The 22,582-nt window shown below is 48.6% G+C and overlaps 1 protein-coding gene and 1 pseudogene across 1 annotated transcript; one reads left to right on the top strand and one right to left on the bottom strand.

The window, feature by feature from the left end:
• Positions 1–6,549: 6,549 nt before the first annotated feature.
• Positions 6,550–7,539, top strand: LOC136474904 (auxin-induced protein 15A-like). Its single transcript, XM_066472476.1, has one exon. It carries the CDS (start codon positions 6,849–6,851, stop codon positions 7,212–7,214), a length of 366 nt encoding a protein of 121 aa, XP_066328573.1. The 5' UTR covers positions 6,550–6,848; the 3' UTR covers positions 7,215–7,539.
• Positions 7,540–17,551: 10,012 nt separating this feature from the next.
• LOC136474903 (lysM domain-containing GPI-anchored protein LYP6-like) lies at positions 17,552–21,343 on the bottom strand (annotated as a pseudogene).
• Between the last annotated feature and the right edge of the window lie 1,239 nt (positions 21,344–22,582).

Below are 22,582 nucleotides of genomic sequence, written 5' to 3'. Positions count from 1 at the left end.
ACGAAGACCCTCTTGAGGTCCGCCTAGTCGTGGATGCTATCGTGTGGGAGGAATTCAAGCCATGCCCGAACATGTTCCCCCATGTAGATGGGGAGATATTGAATGATGAAATGGTCATCATCTACCCCTCTGGCTTGGCAGGCGAGCCAAAAATCTTCGAGCCATATACCGGGGTCCATCTCCCCAGTGTACTTGGCGATGTTGGTGGGCGGTCGGAAGCGCTGTGGGAATAGTGCTCTCCGAATACGATGGCCAAAGGCCCTTGGTCCTAGGCCATCCGGGCTGGGACTCTGATCGTCTAGCCGGTGACCATTCATGGGCCGTGTTTAACCTCTCCCCTCGATGGTTCGGCCAGGGCTTGTGTCGCCTACCCTCACCGCCGCCCACTAGACATCATCATCATGTCGGGTCTGATGCCGGTTGCTGATGACGCCACGAGCATCCTAGTGTGGACCGAGCCATTCATGTACCGGTGGTTGGTGTGGAGCAGGTGCTAGGTCAGACCATGGGGCAGCCACAGCCTCCTGTGTCGTGCTTGGTGGCTGTAGCGGCGAGCGGATGGAGCGATCCATCTAGTGCATCCATACTCCCCTAGTGGGGAGAGAGGGCATGAGTCGGAGTCACGATGCGGAGCTTTCCACCAACTGAACAGCATGACTTCCACCAGCGCCCGAAGGTTCCGGTGGACTGCTCGCTCCTAAGGGTCGATGGGCTCAAGAACGCCATGCAGAAGCTTTGCCGTAATGACGATGTTCTGGCTAGCCCGAGCGGACTGTGGGGGGTCTTTCCCCTCGTCCATGATGTGGCACTATACCTGGCGGGCGTGACCTCGGGCGCCGCTCATCGGGTCATGTGCATGGGGCATAACGTGCTGCACCGAGCGTGCCGGCACAGGTGGCAGCTAGTTCTGCCGCTATTGTCGTAGCTCCTCGGTGTGCTCTTATGCAAGCGCGAGGGCCCTGCATGAGGGTCTGGAGGGGTATGAGTCTGCAAGCACTCTGCTACCACTAGCGGTTGTCCCGGAGTGTCTGCCATAGCGCACTCCCAGGATGGACGGTGGTTAGGTGCCATGTCGCTGATGCTGGAGCTGTCGCTCTCAACCTCATCATTCAGGAGTTCGTGGAAAGTGGTGGGAGCATAGCTCACCATTCCCATGACTTCGGACTTGAGAGGGGGTGGCACCACCGTCCTTCAAAGCCCCCAAGCATACATGTCCACGGGGGATGTGAGGTCATAGGGGAACTGGTCGTGCGGTGGTTGCAGTGCGGACAATGCGGTCCCTCCGGATAATCCGCGGGAGATAGTAAATAACGAGTAAATAACAGCATGTACATTACTCATAACGGGGTTTGAGTAGAGCGTTTGCTCGAATTGAAGCGCAGGCGCCTCATCGTTGAAGACATTGTGCGTCTCGGAGATGATGGAGGGCGCCCCTCTAATGGGCGCCAGAGCAAGTGCCTCCATACGAAGGTGTAGTACGCTGAGCCGGTCGGTGATGAAGTCTAGGCTTCCGAAGAGGAAGGGCTAGGACAACTTGAAGACTGGTGGAACCCACATCCCAATAGGTGGGAATGCGGGAAACTCTAGCGAGCTGAAGCGAGACGTATCGCTTGAGCCCGCCATGGCGAAGATGGCAGAAAAGTGGGTTATCCGATAACCAAAAGTGTGAACTTACAATGTCTTCCTCACGGACGGTGCCAACTATCGATGCAGAAAGTGACCAACACATAAATATTTGTAGTTTTGCTATGTGTTGTAATCGGATGTGGCCTAGCACTCAATGACACAGGATTTATACTGGTTCAGGCAACGTGCCCTACGCCCAGTTTGAGTCGGTCGGTGACTTTATTCCCAAGCCCAGGTGCTTGAATTTTACTGTGGGGTTATAAACAGAAGGGAGAAAGATGGGGGGTACAAGAGGTCTGGTCAGACTCTGGTCTAAAGGGCCAAGAGTGATGGGGGATCCGCTTTGTGCTATGTGTTCGAACGTATGTTGTTCATTGGGATCCTTGGTCGTTTGGATCGTGTGTGTTGTTCGGGTTGTTGTGGATTGATTGATCCTCCCCTTTTGGGAGAGAGCGCATCTCCTTTTATAGATGAAGGGGATGACCTTACAATAGAGAGAGAGTGTGTGTATGTATGCTAAGTCTTGTTGCCCACGTCATTGGGTATAAGATGATTGTTGGCGTCCATAACACTGTTTTTAATGTCAGGTGCATGTGGGAGGTTGCATTGTCTTCTTCCGGAATGGCAGACATCGGTGCCTGCTATACTGTTGATGCCTAGAGGCATGTAGGGGTATTTACCATGTTCGATTGGTACGGTAATGCCGGCGCCCACAACACTGTTGATACCCAGAGGTATGCGGGGGGAGCCTCACCATGTTTGTCTGGTATGAGAGTTGATGGCGCCCATAACACTGTAGGGAAAATGTCGACGCCCACAACACTACTTGGGTTCTGACATGCCAGGAAGGTTGTAGGGTATTGTCCTGCCGGTGTATAGGGTACGGTCCTCGATATTGTAGTTGACCTAAGTGCCCTACCTTACTTGCTCCGTCCGTTTCCTAGTCTTTACCGAGCGGGTGTCTCCGGTCGGTTGGTTCCAGTCGGCTCTGACTACGCCAGTCGGAGAAGAGCTATAAGCAGGGGTTTGGTGCATTTTTGGTCTGAGAGGCGGGCCAAAGTCGGAAGCGAGCGTCGTTCCTCTTTGGCAAGGCCTTCTGGTCGGAGAGGCAGGCCAAAGTCAAAAGCGAGCATTGTTCCTCCTTTAGCGAGGCCTTCCGGTCGGAGATTGGATCTCCCTTCTGGCCTGTCGTTTAGGTATTTGGGCCAGCCCAGGAGTTGCGTGTCGTTTGCAACGTCGTCTATAGGGCCGAGCCTTTGCTGGGAAGCCGGTCCATGAGGGACCCTAGGTTTATGAACCCGACAATTGCATTTATACAAAGTTCAAGAATGGGAAATTCATTTTTCTAATCCTATATGTGGATGACATCTTACTCGCTAGTAGTGATGTTAATATACTACTGGAGATGAAGAAGTTCTTGTCTTCAAATTTTGACATGAAAGATCTCGGTGAAGCTAGTTTGTTTTAGGGATAAAGATTCACCGAGATAGAAGAAAGGGGGCTATAGGATTATCGCAATAGGCATACTTAGAAAAGGTTCTAAAGAAATACAGTATGCATGCGTGTAAGCCTTCACCTGCTCCTATGGTCAAGGGCGATAGTTTTGGGGAATTCCAATGTCCCATGAATCAATATGAGATCAATCGAACGAAAGCGGTTCCATATGCTTCAGCTATAGGAAGCTTGCTGTCGGTGTTGTCGGACCACCAATGAGTAAATTTGTATTTGCACGTCTGCTCGAATGGTGTGCTCGAAGGACACAAGGGTTTATACTAGTTCGGGCGAAACGTCCCTATGTCCCGTTTGCTGCTGCTCGTGTTACCGGCACTAAAAGTTTGTAGTAGGGGTTACAAATGAGCGAGAGAGGGAAAGGATCCCAAGTCTCTAATGGAAGGAGTGAACAGGTGCTGAGAGCTCGGTTGCTGCTCAGCCGTGTGTTCGTGTCGTGCTCTTATGTTTTCTATCTCGTGGTTCGGCCTCATGCGGATCTGGATCCATTTCCATCATGGGGCACCCAGCTTTCCCTTTTATAGGCCAAGAGAAAGTGTGGGTTACAGCGGAGGAAAAGGAGAAGAACGAGAAAGAAGAAGGCTTCTAGGATCGTCGGGCCCTTCTTCTCCTTCATGTGGGTCTCACCGATCCTATAGACGTCAACAGGGATGGCTCCACGTCGTGGCCCTATTCGTCACTGACGCCATGCGCAGGTGTCGTCTGCCGGTCATGGCGTTCCATTCTGTTCCGGCGGATGTCGTGCTGAACTGACGCGCCTGCCAACGTTCATACAATGGTTAGGCAGAACAGCACTGGCACGCCCGATACTGTTCTTGATGTGAATCCTCAGGTATGGCCCGTCATGGCCACGGGTTACATCAAGGTATGCCAGTCTCTTCCCTAGTGTTAGAGTTTTAACCTAGACCCATACGCTTGGACCAGGAGTGGTTGGCGGTGGTATAGGTCCCCGTTAGACGAGACGGAGCCCGTGGCCTTGGGATCGGGCGAGACAGAGCACAAACCCAAGGGGTCGGGCGAGACGGAGCCCGTGGCCTCAAGGTTGGGCGAGACGGAGCCCATGTCCTTGGGGTCGGGCGAGACAGAGCCCGCACTCGAGGGGTCGGGCGAGACGGAGCCTGTGGCCTTGAGGTCGGGTGAGACGGAGCCCGTGTCCTTGGGATCAGGCGAGACGGAGCCCGCGGCCTTAGGGTCTGGCGAGACGGAGCTCGAACCCGAGGGGTCAGGCGAGACGGAGCCCGCGGCCTTGGGTGAGACCCCCGTGGCCTTGGGGTCGATCGAGACCTTTTAATACGTCTTGCTCCATCCAAGGAAGTTAGCGTGGGCGCTAGCTCCTTTGCTTTGAGTATCCCTACTATCGATACCCGACACTTGCAGTATGCTCAAGTATGTACACGCCCTGACTTAGCTTTTGTTACCGGGATACTTGGTAGATATCAGAGTAATCAAGAAATATAACACTGGAGAATGATAAAAAAAATTACGTTATTTGCAAGGCACAAAATGTCTGATTCCCTACATATAGAAGGGTATTCAGATTCAGATTTTGTGGGAGATATAGATGATAGAAAATCCACATTAGGTTATGTATTTACTCTCACAGGGGGAGTTATATTGTGAAAAAGCTTCAAGCAAACCGTCACTGCATCATCCATGATGTATGCCAAGTTTGTAGCATGTTATGAGGCCACATGATAGGTGAACTAGTTAAAGAAATTTATGCCTGGGTTGAAAGTGGCCGATGACATTCATAGACCACTCAAGTTGTACTGCGACAATGAGCCGGCAGTAAGTTATGCTCACAACAATAAGTCAAGTGGTGCTGTCAAACACATTGACATAAAGTTTTATGTTGTGAAAGACAAAGTCTGGGATCATTCTATTAGTCTCAATCATATTAGTACAAAGAAAATGCTTGCAGATCCGCTTACAAAAGGCTTACTGCTTAATGTGTTCAGAGAACACTTTGCCGGCATGGGTTTACGGGAAAACCTATGATTCCTGGACAATAAGGGCCTAGTTGAGAATCTGTTTCAAAATAGAGAGGTGTTTTGTAGCTGTTAATCCAGTGGTACTCACTGTTGTGACGAGGCACGTTCTATGCATTAATCTGTGATGGAATAGGAAAAGATAAAGTATTTTAAGTTCAAGTTGAAAAGTGAGATCAAAGAAGAGAATGTTAGGTTGGACCGAGTCGGGGCCTTGATCCGCACCCTGATCGGAGGCGTCAAACCGAGCCATGGTTGGTGGGGCCCCGTCACACAGCGTCATATAAAAGGAGGTGGAGGACCGGGGCACTCGATACGAGGTTCACCGTGTTGCCACTAACCCCACGGACAAATCCCTAATTCGATCTAGAGAGGGGGCGCTACCAACAACGGAAAGACTCACCGCCACCACTGCATCAACCCCGACGTCCTCGACGCTCTTGGACCATGACGTCTAGACCGCCGCCGGACTTCACTGCCACCTCTTCATCGACTTCTCGCGCCACCGACACCGTCGCCAGGGCGAGTTCCTCCACCAAGCCTACCGATAGTCAGCCACTTTAATTCTCTCTCTTTCTCTCATTCCCAAGTTCATGGTCTAGGTCTTTTCCCAATTAGAAATGTTCTCACCCGCTAGAGTGATCCTAAGTTTTTAACAGGATAGACTTGTTCGTATCATTGGCTAGCTAGCTCGACCGGCAGCGACCGACCCCACTCGATCGATCGCGCGCTCAGTGCAATCTCCAGCCATCGTGGGGGCAAGCACCAGCAGCCATCGATCGCGCGCAGGCGCAGCAGTCAACTGATGCGGCAGCGGCGGCACATCATTCCCCCACTCGCCGGGATATCGATTCCACCACAGCCCACTCTCCCCGCCCGTGGCCCACGCACGTTCCACAAGAGGAGGACGACGACCCCCGGGCCTGCACGGCGAGCACCATGTCCTCCGGCTCCGATCCATCCACAGCCACCCATCCGCCCGTCCATGTCCATCCGGGCAAATGCCAGGCCGCGCATCACAAATTCACAGCATCACAAATGCTAGCCCGCCTGCCTGCTCGACTCCCCCACCATTTCCTTCGTCCTCACCGTCACGGCGGCGTCGCGGCCACCACCACCACCACCACCACGACTGACGCGCGCGCACGACAAGCTAGCCTGACGCGATCGCACGGTGCGTGCCTGCCTGACGCTGACACGGCACCGGTGACCCCGCCCGGCCGTCAGTTCACTGCTAGCTAGCGGATGGAACAAATAGCTTAGTGCGATCTGTCTCACCCGGAGCTGAGGTCTGAGTGTCTGATAGAGGAGGGGCAAGCGAGGCCGCCTTTCCTTTCCGTAACACAAAGGACGTACTAGTACGTGCACTCGCACCCCGGCCACTAGCTAGGCACCACCGCACCCAGCATATCGAGTCCCCCCTATAAAAACCACCACGAGTGCCACGAAACACCTCGCACCATACCGAGGGATTAAAGAAAAACTGCTTTGCTTTGCTTGCTTGGGCGCTCCAAGTGCTCGCTCGCTGCTAGTACGAACGCCGTACTTAGCCTGCACTGCACCGGTCCTGCACTGCCAAGAAGCCAAGAAGCCGGGCGCGCCGTGTGCATACAAGGACGGCGGCTGGAGTATCGATCGATCGTTGTCGCGCCGGTTGCAAGAAGGATCGATCGGAGCCAAGGACCGTCGTCGTAGGGAGCAAGAGGGAGCCCGGAGCCAAGAGCCATGCTGCACGGCGGCGAGGAGAAGAAGGGGAAGGTGAAGAAAGGGTGGCTGGCGGTGCGTGTCGGGGCGGAGGGCGACGAGGGCGGCTTCCAGCGGTTCGTCATCCCCATCGCGTACCTGTACCACCCGCTGTTCCGCCGCCTGCTGGAGGCCGCGCGCGACGCCTACGGCTACGACTACTCCGCGGGGCCACTGCGCCTGCCCTGCTCCGTCGACGAGTTCCTCCGCCTGCGCGCGCTCGTGGAGCGGGACACGCAGGCGGCGGCGCCTGCCTCGTCGTCCTCGCACCACCGCGTGCACGCCGGCGGCGGGTCGCACGGACACTACTCCCTCTCCCCGTGCACCCGCGCCAAGGTCACCTCATGAGTCATGATCGATCACTGTCAGTCGGTCACGGCCGGCCTGCCGGCCTGCCTAGTCAGGTCTGGAGGTGTTTATTCCTACGCGCGCGCGGCGACCGTGAGGAAGGAGCCCATGTTTGTCTGGAGGTGTGTAGAGTGAGGGGAAAGAGGCAGTAGTCGTAGATTAGCTAGCCCGGCGGGGTGCGTGCTTCCTCTTTGATTTCCAGTTTTGACTCTTTGGCCTTCTCTTTTTCTGCGTTTGATTTCGCAGGCGCATGTACTATACTATAGAATTAACAGATGGATCGGTGTATGATTACTACCGCGCAGCAGAGTTAACTACAGTTGCAGTTCTTCATCAGTCCACGTATCTCGCCATGATATTCCGAACACGATGATATGGACATTGCATTACAACAATCTTAAAAAAATAAAAACTTGTAACTTTTTTTAGTTCTTGTCTTATAATAATGTTTGGCAGCCTCTTGCGTGTAACCTATTTGCACATACAGGGCAAGTTCAGTGACCTCCAATGCCATTTCCACTTCTTTAAACAGTACTATGCACTGCTCTGCACATGGTACAACAGACAATACCGCAGTAGGAGTTTATGTCGGCAAGGTTAACCAGAAACCAAAGGAATCGAAACCATTTACCGTACTAAATCGCTGTCGCCGTACGTATGTAGGTTAGGTTACATTTCGACGCGTAGTAGTAGTAGACTGCAGTGGCGCCGGACGTACTCCTAGTCCTAGGTGTGTAGTGTTGCCTTTCGTGACGGACTCGCGACGATCTTTGGAATATTCAACGTCACGTGCACGCGCCTCCTGCCCTCTGCCGCTCTATCTGCGAGAAAAATTCGGTTGAGAACGAAACGCATCAGCAAGTCGACAAGTACGCAGGCGTCCCATCCGAAGCAACTCGCACCGATGACACCTCCAAGTGCCGTCGTCCGTACTACCTTTGGATTGCAGGGTTGGCAGGTCAACGACCGGCCGGAAGAGGAAGAGGAAGAGGAAGACCCAAAAAGAACCGCGAAAGAAGGCTTCACCTTGTTGTTGATAAGTTGTTCGCTAGCATCACCAAATCTGGATAGCGACCACGTGTGGTGTGGCGGAATCTCGATCTCATAAACGCACTTGCTAAAGCCGTAAAGCGTGCTTATCACTCTCTACGGCGGAGCGATTCGTGCCAGCCAGTGGTAGCGTTACGTGCTCCGTCTTAGCAGTAGCGTTATTCTTCAGAACTTATCTTCAGCACGGCGACGCTTGAGATGGGAGAGGCGCATCTTGGGCCACGCTAAGAGTCACCGGTTCCAATCCAGCCCTGATGCTTGCCAAAGCGAAATGCGAAAGAGAGAATTAGCTATGTGGTCCTGAAAAAACTTGATCTTCCCTTTTTACCTCTTTTCTTTTCGAACTTAGCCTCAAAACTGTTTTCGATTCCTTTTACGGCCTTTCCGTTCATTCTATTAAGATTTACTGTTAGTTATCCCTTCTAAGGTATGCGGAATATCTAAAGTACTCTTATGTCCTTGCTTTCCCTTCTTCTATCCATCACGCAGGAGCTCGCGGGTTAGGAAAAAAGGGGGCGCGCAGCCACTGCGTCCATGGACGACGACCGCGCCTTCGGGGGCTGCCCGGCAGCGGCGCCGGATCCGCCCCGGCGGTGGATCCAGGGCGCGCGCTGACCGTCTCTCGGTGGAGAGCGAGGTCCTCGGCACAGAGAGATCGACGTGGCGTCGGCAAAAACTCCTGGAGGTTCGAGTCGTTGGCCTCCGTCGCGAGTGCCGCCGGGCTCTCGCCTTGGCCGCTCGGCGCGTTCGCCGTTTCGCAGGTGCGGCTGCACTACCCATCGGAGGGGTACGTCGCCAAGGAGGCCCGCGGCGCGTGCTTCCTCGGCTGGCGGGACGCGGCCGCTCATGTCGGTCTCGTCTTGCAATAGATCGTCGAACGGCCAGTGCTGACTGTTGGACCTTGTCATGCATGCGTCTCTTCTCCTTCATCGCTAATGGCTTCGATCTTGCTGGCTAGCTACCTGCACCTGCACCACTGCATCGCCGCAAGCAATGAGCCAATGACATGGATCGAGGCTAGCTACCTGCACCTGAACAACTGCATTGCACAAATGCATTGGTGACCTTATTTATGTCCGACTGAACCTAGCTAATATATACTGAATTGCAATGTGCTTATATCAAAAATAATATATCTTTAATTTTACGCAATTATAAAAACTTAACAGCATGTGTAATATTGCTCCAAATTTAAAACAAACTAACTAAACTTGCCTAGGGTAGAATGGTCATTTTACCCCTTAACACCGTCAAGTGCCTAAACTAACGAAAAGGTCATATAAGGAAGCGAAAATAGTTTTGAGGCCATATAGGTAAGTTCGAAAAAAAAGAGGCCAAGAATGAAAGACCAAGTTTTTTTTTAGAGCCACACAAGTAATTCTCTCAATGCGAAATGTGCCACCTAGAGAGCACACTTGTGAGTCCATGTGAGCCAATTTTTTGCATTTTGGCCATTTTTAAGAAAATTTACGTTTAACCCCCTGAGCGATGTAAACTGATCTTTGGACCCTGTGGTCGGCGCCGAGATGCCTAGCCGGGCAAAACGGGACATCCAAGTGGCGCTGACGTGGCAGGTAGGTCGGCGCCACGGACCCTGGCGCCGACGTCGGAGCCACATATCTTGGCGCCGAGCTCGGATTCAAAACCCACACCAAGGTTTCCCTGGTCGAGGATCCTTTCATTTCTTCCTCCTTGTTCTCGGGTTTTTGCTCTCCCCAAACCGTCCAATCTCTTGAATCGAGCAACTTGACCTTGGAAAGTTGGATTTGATCCATAGATCTTCGAGAGGAAGGTATGTTCTCTCCCCTCCTTATTTTTTACGCATTGGTTTGGTATATATTACGTGTATTTTGCAACCCTAAATATGTTAGTATTTATTGTTTGAAGTGATTATTAATTTTTTTGTATTATGTAACGGTAGGATGCTAAGGCGTGTTAAAGCTAGTAAACCAAGGTAATCTTTGTCAATCATGTTATATTATTGGTTCATTTATGTGCAACAAATAGAAAACCCTAGGTTTATGGTTTAATGGTCATTGTTTTCGGTTCTTAGAACGAAATTGGTTCATTTGTAGTTATGGCCGGATGACCAAAAATGCCTTCGACCCATTACCTCTGCCTAGTGGTGTTCCAGTGCCCATGTGCTTTTGCGGTGATCCTTGCAAGTTAGCGAAGTCCGATAAAGAGGACACGTATAGGCAGATGTATTGGATTTGTGCTAATTTTTTCTTTGAGCCTATACTTCTTCAGCGTCGCATTAACAAGATGGTGAGAAATTTATGTTGTGTAATCATTATTTTGTGTCATATGAAGTCATGCATAGTTTATTTGGTGTGTAACATTTAAATGTATTGTAGACCCCTCCACCGCTCTGTGATTTTGAGCAGTGGGTCGACACTGGGATCAAGCCAGAAGACAAGAAGTGGATGTAGAAACTCTTGCAATGGGAGACAGAGGACAAGGAGTTGATCGAGAGGAGACGCAAAGAGGTGGCTGCAGAAAAGGAGCATAGGGAAGAGGAGGAAAGGAGGCGTGTTGCTGCGTACATGGAGGAGAGGGAGAAGAAGCTTGAGCATGCGCGCCGAGCGAAAGCAACGATGGAGGAGAATCCTGATGCCCTTAGGAAGAGAAAGTGGCCTCGTTGCACTCAGTAGTCTCCATGACTTGCAAGTTGTATGGTTTATTCATGAACAATGTTTTCTAGTCTTGGACTTTTCATTGTGTTGTGTCATGTACTGCACTTTAATTATAGACGTACTTAGGCTATTTACTGTGTTATTTAGTTTGTTGGCATGTACTTCTATTATCATTGTATTGTGTAATATGCCCTAGTATTGGACTTTCATTGTGCTGTTGTTTTCATTATTTGTGGTCATAATATTTTATTTTTATATTGTGGAGGTAGTGAAACGAGTTCACGTACTCCAAATAAAACATAACAAACTAGTGCATTACATAATTCGACACGCACAATACATGAAATGGCATGTGAGAACATATGCCAAACTAGGGTACAGAGGTCATCGACTAAACCTAACATACCTTAGCTGATTGAAGCAAACAACAAGCACATGAAATGACATGTAAGAACATGTACCAAACAAGGGTACATAGGTCCTTCGACTAAACCTAATATGCCTTAGGTAATTAAATGAATCAACAAACACATGGATGTGGCATGTGAATAAAATCGGTTCCTCCTAGTAGTGTGGCCACATAGCAAATTGTGTTACACCTTCTCTATAGTATCCTCCCATTGTTGGTGGTGGTGGTGGCGGGGGTGACGACGGAGTCCCCTTGTTCTTGTGATTAGGGTAGGTACAGTATGGCTCATTGCAGAGTGCCTCATGTGAACCGGCACCATTGTTGTTGCCATCGTCTTAATCATCCTTGTAACCGCTGCTAACTTCTCTTTCTAGCTTAAAGATACGATCCTATAAGTAGTAGATGTACAGCTGATGCGGATAAATTAGATGAGGATTGACCCATCTAGTGAACCCACAGTTTTCTTCGGACTCGGAAGACTGCAATAAGTATGTCATGTAAGTTGTAGTGTAATTGAGAAATATATTTAACAAATGAATAGTAATAGTAATTCCCTATGCTCGTGGGTATTTGAAGAAGCGACGGCCTCCATCCATTCTCTCGGTGAACATCTGCACTAAGCAGTCCTCACCATACATGCATTTGGGCCAATCTTCTTTTCGGTTATCATATCCTCTGAGAGGGCACTCTTTGGTGAAATCACTATTACTCTTGGGAACAAACTGATCAACTGGTTCCTCAAAGAAATTAGGACTAAGAGACCCCTCCCACACTATGGGAGTTCTTTTCGTCCCCCCTTTTCCTCTTCCACTACCAAAACTCTTTCCTCTAGACGACCCTCCAGACATTTGTACTCCAATGAAAGCAAATACTAGTTTTGGTTTTGGTTAGCAATGCATCCCGCAACACATATATATAGGCAGAGGCAGATTTACTATCCGTTGTATTGTGTTGTAACTGTTCCTAGAAAGCCTACTTAGAATCACTGAAAAGTCTACATTGAAGAACACTAGAAAGCCCAGATTCCTTGACTGGAAAATCTATTCGAATTCACACTTCAATCATTGTTTTAAGGCAGAGTGAAAAGCCTATTCGAATTCACACTTCAATCACTGTTTCAAGGCAGACTGAAAAGCCTATTTCAAAGCTCAACTGAACTGCACACAAGTACTTTAGCTTGAAAATTTTGACAGAGTTTCTCCTATTTTTGATGCAATCCATACACCAATATGACATGAATATATAATCTCAATACAACATGTTCAGATATACAAATATATAGCGCATTTATCTCAAACCATACACATGAGCATATTAATAATGCACATAGTCCATAATTATAGTCCATAAAGTCCATAGTAGTACATACAATCCATAATAATAGTCCATACAACACATAATAGTTCAAAATAAAAGTCCATGAAGTCAATAATAGTCCATAATAACATCTACCACAAAAGCCTACCACAAAGTCTACCAAAAGCCCTCAATGTCTCCTAGCCTTACCCTTACCCTTGCGTCCAAGAGCGTCGGTGTCTGGAGTGAAAGGGTTAGGCGGATGGCATCGCCTAGTGCCTGCAAGTTGCGTAGGTTGAGTCAATGGAGCGTCATGTAGCTGAGATGGTCCAAGCTCCTCATAACCACGCTCCTCTTTGTCCTTGTCCTCGTCCTTGTCCACGTCCTTGCCTCCATGGTCCTAAAAAGTATCCACGGTGACGTGGGATGAGCTCTAGCCTCCCAAAGAAGTACCTCCGTGAGTAGAACTACCGAGCCATACACTCATGTCTGAGAGTCCTGTGGCTGGTGCGTGTGCCTCCATCACCACTCTAGTCCCACAACCACAACAAGCAGCAGCACGGCCTAGCCGATGTGCTAACCTCTGGAGTTCAAAATTTTATTAGTCACACACAATTCAATATGGTTTGCGTGTCAAACTAGTGGATGTTGTTGTTCAAACTTACTGTAAGAAAGTTCTATGTCATCACCCTATCGTGTACGTCTGTTTTTCACAAGTGTTCGATGTCAAGCACAGACTATTTCAAAGTGTTGCCCTGCAAACAATGGCATTAACAGTTACACTGCTAAAATTAGAGAAATCATGGTCTATATGCATTGCTATTATGTGTTCATTCGCTAAAACTATAGATATCATGGTCTTTATGTGGTATCAGTAAGGTCTAAATCTCTTAAAACATAGCTATCTTGGTATTAAGTGTTGATTTGCTAAAATTATAGATATCATGGTCTTTATGTGTTACCAATAAGTTCTAAATCTCTAAAAACATAACTATCTTGGTATTAAGTGTTGATTCACTAAAATGAAATATATCATGGTCTTTATGGGTTACCAATAAGTTCTAAATCTCTAAAAATATAGCTATCTTCGTATTTAAATGATGGGATTAGAGTTGACATTACCACTCGGTCCAAGATCGGTGCAACCGCCACCTGTGCCCTGCCCTCGTTGTAAGGTCATACGACGTATTTTCATCATCTGAGGGCTCAATGTCGGCATAGTCTGCTTGGGTCCATTGCCCCTTCAGCTTGGTCCTTGTTGCACGTGTGTACCAAGATAGGTGCGCTCTGAAGTTGTTGTTCGTGTGCGGCTGGTCGTTGATGTACAAGTTCTCATGTAGGAGGTCCCACTGGTCGATGTATTCACGATGGAAGGTCTCGAAGTCCGACTCCTTTTTCTGCTTCTGGTGATCGATCCTGTAGGTAAAATAAATGAATATGCAAATTTTTAGGCCCAAACACGATATCTTAACAAAATGAAATCAATAGCAGGCCATAAACTTAGAGGATAACATTACGCATGTCTTAAAAAACAAATAATTTTTTGAACAGTTTGAAGACGCTTACTTGTGCAAGTCTATGGATGTCGAGAACGGTTCCACGGGCCATTCCTACCTCAACCCAAACTAGCGTGCAACCCTGTGTGGCAGATGGAACTCAACCGCATAGAAACAGATCAGCGGGCACTGCATCAGGTACAAGTCTTTGTCCTTGCTGCACATGGTGCTCAACCCAATGTGATGGAACTATTGGTCGTCGTACGACTCCCAAGTAACCTGTGAATGATTTATTAGTGAATTAGTGCTTACATTGCAAAAACAAATTAGTATGTCTGCCTCGACGCACTGGGGAAAGCACCAGAATGCATGGAAGAATATCTGCCTCCCATCCTTCCATTCATTCAGCTTCAGGATGTACTCGTAATGCATGCCTGGATTTACTGCTTTCATTGCATTGAACATTGCAGGCAACTTCTCGTACCCCTCCTCCCAGTCCCCATATATCATCTTCTAGGCCCGTTGCTTTGCCCTCCATGCTTTCTCGTACTTTATGTCATACTTAAATATCTCCTTAGTCATCTCTATAATTGTCCTGACCTTCAAGTTTGGCTGACCCTTCAATGTTGTGTACAACCATCTAGCAATGAGGGTAGAGGTCAACTGTTGATGCTTCTGATTTAGATCTTTCTAGGCACAAGTGTGTGGACCTACAATTTTGGTGATCTTGAACTTCCCTATGGCCTTCTGTTTTCGAGCACAGACCCTCCAATTGCAATCTGCATTCTCGCACACCACTATGTAATGGCGCTCCACATAGGAGTGCCTCACCTTGAATGGTCTTTTACGTCTCACAGAATATTCTTGTAACCACCTTCTCAAGATGGACAAGTCCTTAAAGACCATGTCCTTCTGAATTTCCATGCTGTCATCGGCCTCAGGAGCCTCTAGCAGCTCGTCATCTCTTCTTTCTCCATAAGCATGTTGAGAATGACTGAGGTCATTGAATTCATGAACTAGTGGATCACGATTAGGATACAAACACCTAATGAGCTCCATTTCTTGTTCGCTCAAAGGTGCAACTGGGCGATCATCATCAGAATCAACAGCTCTTGTTGTGCCATAAGGCTCCTCATCATCCGTAATATTAACATCCACGCTGTTAGAGGCTATAAACTCTAGGTCCATGTTGGTTGATGGAGGCACAGGAGGACAACCATCATTATTAGGATTGTCTCCTGCATGTAAAGCACAAATATAGAGAGAATTGAAGAAAAAGGAATGGAATGAAGGAAGAATAACGAAAGTGAAAGTGTTACTACGCCACTTACTTGGATGATTCTAGGTCAAAGGGATCTCCTAAGGGGTAGCAACTCAATCATCGGACCGACATTCTACACGAACATCAGGACATACTCTAACCTCATTCGGGGTGGATTGAGCATTGGGCATCAGAACCACATCTTCCACATTCACCTCGCGGTTGGGTAACGGAGGGTCAGAAGGTGCCGGGTTCTCCGGTTCTAGAGAGAACCCACTAGGGGGTGAATGCCCATTAGGGGTGAATACCCATGAGGGGTGGGATCATTGGACAACTTCCGCACAACTAAATCCAAACATTGAAACTCATTCTTCATGACAGTTTTGACATATTTGTCCCATTGAGCCTCTGATGCAATTAGGACCAACCGCCTAAAAATACGGCCTGATTTACCATAGTGAAGTAGCCCCTCAACTGAGATGCCCTCCTCATTTGAATTGCAATGAAGCTCAACACGAGCACTGCCAAACATCTCAGAAAACAACGGCCGGTCATCGATCATGAGAGGCACCCTTTGCATTCCAACAAAACTGATATTCCCAAACTCATATTCCTCCACACTTCCTCCATAATACAGAGTGACTACGTTGTTCATCTAGTTGGTATGCACAACATCAAAGTTATTACGGTTTTAACTAATAAGGATATAACTAAATTACATATATAATTAAGTATCCTGCTGTCTACCTAAATAAATAAGTATCTAAACTACCTATCTATCTATCTAACTATATAAGTAATTTTACTAACTACAGTTACTACAAGTACTACCTATATATAACTTACAAATAAATTAAATAACTAAATTAACTACCTACAAAAGTTAATAAATAACTAACAATCAAACAATCTATCTAAATTACCTAAATATATAACCTCTACATAACTAAGTTACCTCACTAAATACCTAAATTAACTAACTAAATTACATCAACTAAACTATTTAAACTAACTAAATTGTAAAACGAAATTACAGAAAATAAAAAAATCACCTTACCTGAGGCTGACGCCCGACTGAGGGAGAGGGGTGGCCTCATAGGGCGGACAGTGGCGGGGGGGGGGGGGGGGGGGCACCGCCAGGCGTGGCTGACGGCGGCCCGTCGGCCGGCAGGGACGTCGGGGGTTGCCCTCGCCGCCGATGCACGCGGAGGAGGATGGGGCGACAAGAGCGGCCGAGGGAGCGGACAGGGGCGCGGAGCTCTTCGGAGCGGGTGCCGCGGACTGCTGCGGTGGCGCGGGCGGCGCCGGAACGACGATAGAGAGAGAGAGGTCGCACAGCGGCTGGAAGAGGAAGACGGCGCGCGGTATAGGTATAAGACCTCGGCGCCAAGATCTGTGGCTCCGAGATCGGCGCCAAGATTTGTGGCTCCGACCTCAGCGCCAGGATCCGTGGCGCCGACCTACCTGCCACGTCAGCGTCACTTGGATGCTTCATTTTTCCTGGCCAGGCATCTTGGCGTCAAGAGCTACGGCGCCGAGACGTGTTACCTCGACACCGTAGGCCACGGCGTCAACCGCCAGAGTCCAAACATCAGCTTAAGTCGTCAAGGGTGTTTAAACGTAAATTTTCTTAAAAAAATAGCTAAATTGTAAAAAATTAGGGCCGTGTGACCTGTTGCCGAAAGGGCATCTCCCGGCTGCGGTCCTGCCTTCGGCTGCTCCTGCCTGCCATGGTCCTGCGCCGATGGATGGCTGGCACTTGGCAGGAATGTTCAATGCACCATGAACTGGTCAAACACGTCATGGAAAAAAATGCAGATAAGCAGATCACAATGTGATGCTCGTGCTCCTGCCCAAGTACGCAGTTATATACTCGCATGACAAACGCTACAAATTGTGGTCAGCTGAGAGCTTCATTCTGAGACTGAGGCTAGCTGTTGCCTTTTCTCCCTTTTCTTCCGCCCCTCTTTGGATTTCTAGACAACACCACACATAGGCAAAGCCGTAACCGAGGAATATCTTTTGTTAGCTGGAGCTGCCAAAGAAGAGGTTCTAGAAAAAGCAGCCTACCCAGGGTCGGTCGGTCATCCCAAATCATCAAAGAGGATAAAACGCAGTTCCTTGATGGCTTGCGGTTGCGGAGAAGAACAACAGTTACCACTTTACACATCACAATGGGGCCATGTCTCTTTGTACAAAAGCAGCAAACACATCTTCAGAGATGCTGGGCACAATTGCCGGGAAATTTTGCGAAAGAAAGTCAGAACTCAGAGGGAATGATCAATGATGTCCCCTGGTTGGTGCTTCAAAAGCATCGCCGTCATGATACTACTCACCAATCGCCTGCCTTCCAGTTTACTACTATGCAACAGAAGACACAACTAAAGAATTTCATCACGATGTGATTCACAGCTGCAAGTAGAAAGCTAGGCAAGAGACCAGAACGGGTAGAATTTGGAGTGGTCTATCCATCAACGAAGCTGCTGAAACGCTTCCAGCAGGGCCGTTGGCCGTAGAGACTTTCGGGAGCGTGAAGCCGTGAAGGGTCCTGCTTGCACCGGTGAGCCTGGGCCTGGCGAGCCTGGTTCAGGCATGACTCCACCAGCTTCTGCTGGTCCTGGCGCTGATAGTGGAGGAAGATACGTTGAGTCATGGCTCACTGTTGTAGGTGGATCCGTCAGCGCAGGAAACTGATGTGGTGCTGCATGAAGAAACATTACCATGAGATAAATATACTACAGTCAATTTGCCAATTTCTTCATAGTTGAACTTCAAAGATTATGCTACAGGTATATTATTGAACAATCTGATATTTTACTAAAGTACTCTATGATTTTCTATACTTGGCGTTGGTTAGTTCAAATTTGAGCACCAACCTTACCAACAATACTTGGCGTTGATTAGTTCAAATTTGAGCTCACCAACATTACCAAAGTCATACATAAGAAAACAGATGGAATAGCTAACGCCATGTTCGCTTGGCTTACAAGCCGTACTTTTTCAGTCAACGAACAGTATTTTTCTCTCACAACGAATCAGCCAACAGTACTTTCAGCCATGGCTTATCAGCCAAGCGAACAGGGCATTTTTAAATGATCAGGGGTGCAAAACAGATAGTGAATCAAGACATAGATTGCCGTGACAGGTAGAGTCTATAGTTACCACTGCCTTGGAACCCAATTCTGCATGGACAGTAACAATAATTACCTGGGCATCTGGATTGGAGACCTGCGTTTAGCCTGCATAGAAAAGGTAAGAAACCTTAATACTAGTAGGTGGAATAAAATGGAAAGTATTGGGCAGCACGTTGCTTACGAAGCAGTTATAGTTCCATTAACAAAACCTCTGTAGTTGCAAGTAGAGACATTGCATCCAGCACTGGTTGGATGGGTGCTTACATTGCCAAGCATCACATTGCTGTTAGGACATTGCATACTTGGACAGGATCCCGATAATGAAGTTGGTGTGCAATATAAACTGACAGAACGGGTTCCAGAAGTTAATCCAGCAGTAAAACCAAGGACTGGAATGAATGAAATGTTACTAGTTTAAAATTTACTTGAGACTGCCAGGTCCACAGCTACACTGCACACAGTTGCTAGCAGTAAGCGCATAAGTCCCATTTGCTACAATCAGTCCATGGTCTAATGCAGATTTTGGAAATGTAGATGCACATGCTGATGCAGAAATAAACAACCATCATCAGAATAATTGTTGTGAATATTTGGGCTACATGTACATGAATCGAACACAACTATTAATGCCTCAAACCAACCAATTTGTAACTTGAAATACTTATGTCACCCACGTTAGCATGTAACTTTACTCGTTAATTAGTTATTCAGAACATAGCACACTGGCCGAACCACCAGCAGGCTTGTTTGCAAATGGCCCAAAACTATCCGATGCAGTGCACAACAACTTCATTTTCCCATTTTGTCCACAGACTTGCATCGACCTGAAATAGGCTGGAAGCCTGGAACTACCTAACACCAATTGTATTCAGTTACACAATGTCATCAGAAGAATTCCCAAAGACCAGATAGACATTGTATACGAGGGCATTTCCAGTAAATTCGCATGCACTTCCAACATCGAGTGCATACTGCTGGGGCAGGAGCTATAATAGTTGAAACAAACAGATCCAGAAGATGATCGAGTTGCCTATTTCACCATACATAATTCGTCTGGGGTTAGTATGTACTCCTACCTGGGAATGGGATGGCGAGAATGTCGCCTGGCGCGGCGACGGGACTCCCCATGGCATTCACATTCATGACATCCGTGACGGTGGTCTCGTAGCTTGCACGGTGTCTCCGACCTGCACGACGTAGGAGAGGTACACGGCGGGCAGGTTGTTGTCAGACGAGTTGAAGCAGACGCAGGGCAGCGGGATGACGAGCTTCTGGCCGGAGTCGAGCGGCGCCTCGGGGTCGGTGGAGGTGAGGCCGTTCTCGTTGCGGATCTGGTCGGAGGAGGCGAGCCCCGCGAAGACGACGTCGGCGACGGTGGCGAGCGTGTCGGCCGGGCGCGCGGCGTAGCGGACGGACACGGACTTGCGGACGCCGTCGGCGCAGGAGCAGCGGGTGGGCACGCGCACGAAGAGGCCCATGGGCAGGATACAGTGCGCCGCACCGGGGGCCCCGAAGTCGAGCGCGTTGGCGGCCAGCAGCGCCGCCGGGTCGGCGGCGAAGAGCGCGGCCACCTCGGAGACCTTCATGTCGGCGTAGAGCGTGTAGCCCAGCAGCGCCGTGCAGGAGTCGGACCCGGAGCACGGCTCGATCGTCGTCTTCGCCTCCGCGCCGCGTGGCGCCACTGACATCACAGCCGCCGCCGCCATCACGAAGCCACGCAGCTCCGCCATTCCCGAGAGTTGCTAGCACTCGCGAGTGCGAGCTTGGACTGTGGACCTCGTGACTACTAGAGTACTCTGCGCCTCTGTGGGCATGGGATAGGTGAGACCTGAGAGGCGTCGTATCGTATGTAAGCTGGTGTGGGGGCGAGGAGACGTGGGGCCATCACGCCAGCCAGACGTCGCAAAGGATGCGTCGGTGTCCTGTGAGTAATGGCGGGAGGGGAGGGGAGGGCGTTGTTTGCTTTTGGCAGCGCTGGGAATCTGTGCCAAGCTAGGGGAAGAAGAGGGAAAGGTCGCAGAGGCCGCAGGTCTTTCCCGCGGCCACTCGTTGTCTTCGAGGATGCCCAGTGACAGATGGGACCGGAAGTTTACTGGACCCACATGTCGGTTACTGTGAGGGTAGTGTGTCGGTAGAGGGATTTGGTTTGTTTTTAAAAGAGGACGGAGCCACGCAACGGTCGGCGGCGAGAAGGGCAGACGGAGCCACGGCGGAGCCTAGCTGGGAGCCTGGGAATGGGAGAGAACAGAGACGGGGCCGGGTTGTGGTGTTCGGCGGAGGCAGCGGCGGCACTGGCACAGCTGATGTGAGCGTCTGGGCGGCCTGCATGGGGCGTGGCAGTGGCAGTGGCACTGTGGCAGGCCGGAGGAGTGGACGACGTCTGCCTTGGCTGCCGTGCCGGGACACCACTCACCACGATACTACAGCCGTATTTCACGCCCTTGCCCTTGGTTGGGCTGGCTTATACGGAGTATTAGCTGTCTCGTACTCTAGTGTAATTTCAGGATTCTAAATTTGTTCAGGGAAACTTTGTAGTAGGAGTAAGTCGTATGGCAACGGTTTGTGTAGTCCTCCCTCATGTCTAGTATTTTATAAGGCATTTCGTGTATGTCAAAATTTAAACTTTATAATCACCGGCAAACATGCAACGCACGGGATTTATGTCTTTGTGCCATTTGTTCTAATATGTATTAGAATAGGCTCCGTACATTGATTGGACATATACTATCTAACTCGTATGAGTACACCTCATGAGTTCGAGACAATTAAGTACCATAATACAAGTTAATGTTGGTAATATTATGATAATGTCGTATTAATACTGCATCTAGTTAAAATACAATATTTGTTGTTTTTCTCTCTCATTGCAAAGCACAGAAGTATTTAGACAAATCTATTATATCTTTAATTTTCATACTATCATAAAGAAAATCATGGAGCATGATTTTCTTTGAGGACTCGAATAATATGCAAATCTAATCTCTCATTAAAGTTGACAAGGAGCTAGTTGTTGATATGTTAAGGATTAGTTTGACCTCCTATGGTTATGTTGGGAAGAGATTTGTCGCACAACGTTTGGGATAATTTATTCAGAATCACAACAGGCTGTTCAAGATTTTGAGTTGACAGTTTTGCCCATCGATTCGGGGTTTTTCCCGACATACGTGAGAAGATCTTCTTTTTAAGCATAATGCCTGGGGCTGTCTTACCCACTCATCTCCACCATTGACATTGATTCATCATCTTTGTGAGATTGGAAGAGAATCCAAGTGCATTGTTTGAGTGATTGCATTTAGAGGCATTTGGTGTTCGTGTTTCGCTGCGGGATTCGTTTGTTACTCTTAGTGGTTGCCGCCACCTAGATGGCTTGGAGCAGCGAGAATCGTCGAGCGGAGGTTGGTGATCGTCTCCAGCTCCGATCGTGGTGATTGTGAGGGGTTCTTGACCTTTCCCCTACGGAGAGTCAAAAAATACTCTAGTGGATTGTTCGTGGCTTATGTGATCCTTATCTTGTGTTGGTTGTGCGGCACCCTATTGAGGGTTTGGCTTGTGAGGTCAATTAGTGCGTGAACCTCTAAGTGAGTGAATCGCCACAGCGAGGACTAGCTTGGTAGCAAGCAAATAAACCTCGGTAAAAATCTTGTATCACCTTATGAGGATTTCATTGGTTATCTTGTGATTGATTGATTGACCATCTACATTTAGTAAGTATAAATTTTGTTTCTACCCAAAACTACATCAATAAATTGATAGTGTAAATCTTTTGTTTTTAGAGAAAGATAAATAGTTTATAAGTGTCTGTCTTTTTTTTTTGCTGTTTATGTAAGAAAAGAAAACACCACGGAATTTGAGAAACATGCAGCAATAAGCAGGCCAAAAACCCAACGGCCGAACAACAATCTAGCCAGAAAACCGAGTGGGTGAAAAAATCGTACCTTTATTTTTTTCTTTTTCTTTTTCTTTTATTTTCTCTTCCTTCCTTTTATTTTCCTTTCTTTCCCAACCTTATCCGGGAACTCGTGGAAGCGCAGGCGCATGCGACCGCGTATCTCCCGGCTATCCGCGTCTCTCTTCAACCTCCGGCCG

This window comes from Miscanthus floridulus, chromosome 8, assembly GCF_019320115.1.
Source record: "Miscanthus floridulus cultivar M001 chromosome 8, ASM1932011v1, whole genome shotgun sequence".
NCBI classification, from domain to species: Eukaryota; Viridiplantae; Streptophyta; class Magnoliopsida; order Poales; family Poaceae; genus Miscanthus; species Miscanthus floridulus.
This window is presented reverse-complemented; position numbering and strand designations above follow the sequence as displayed.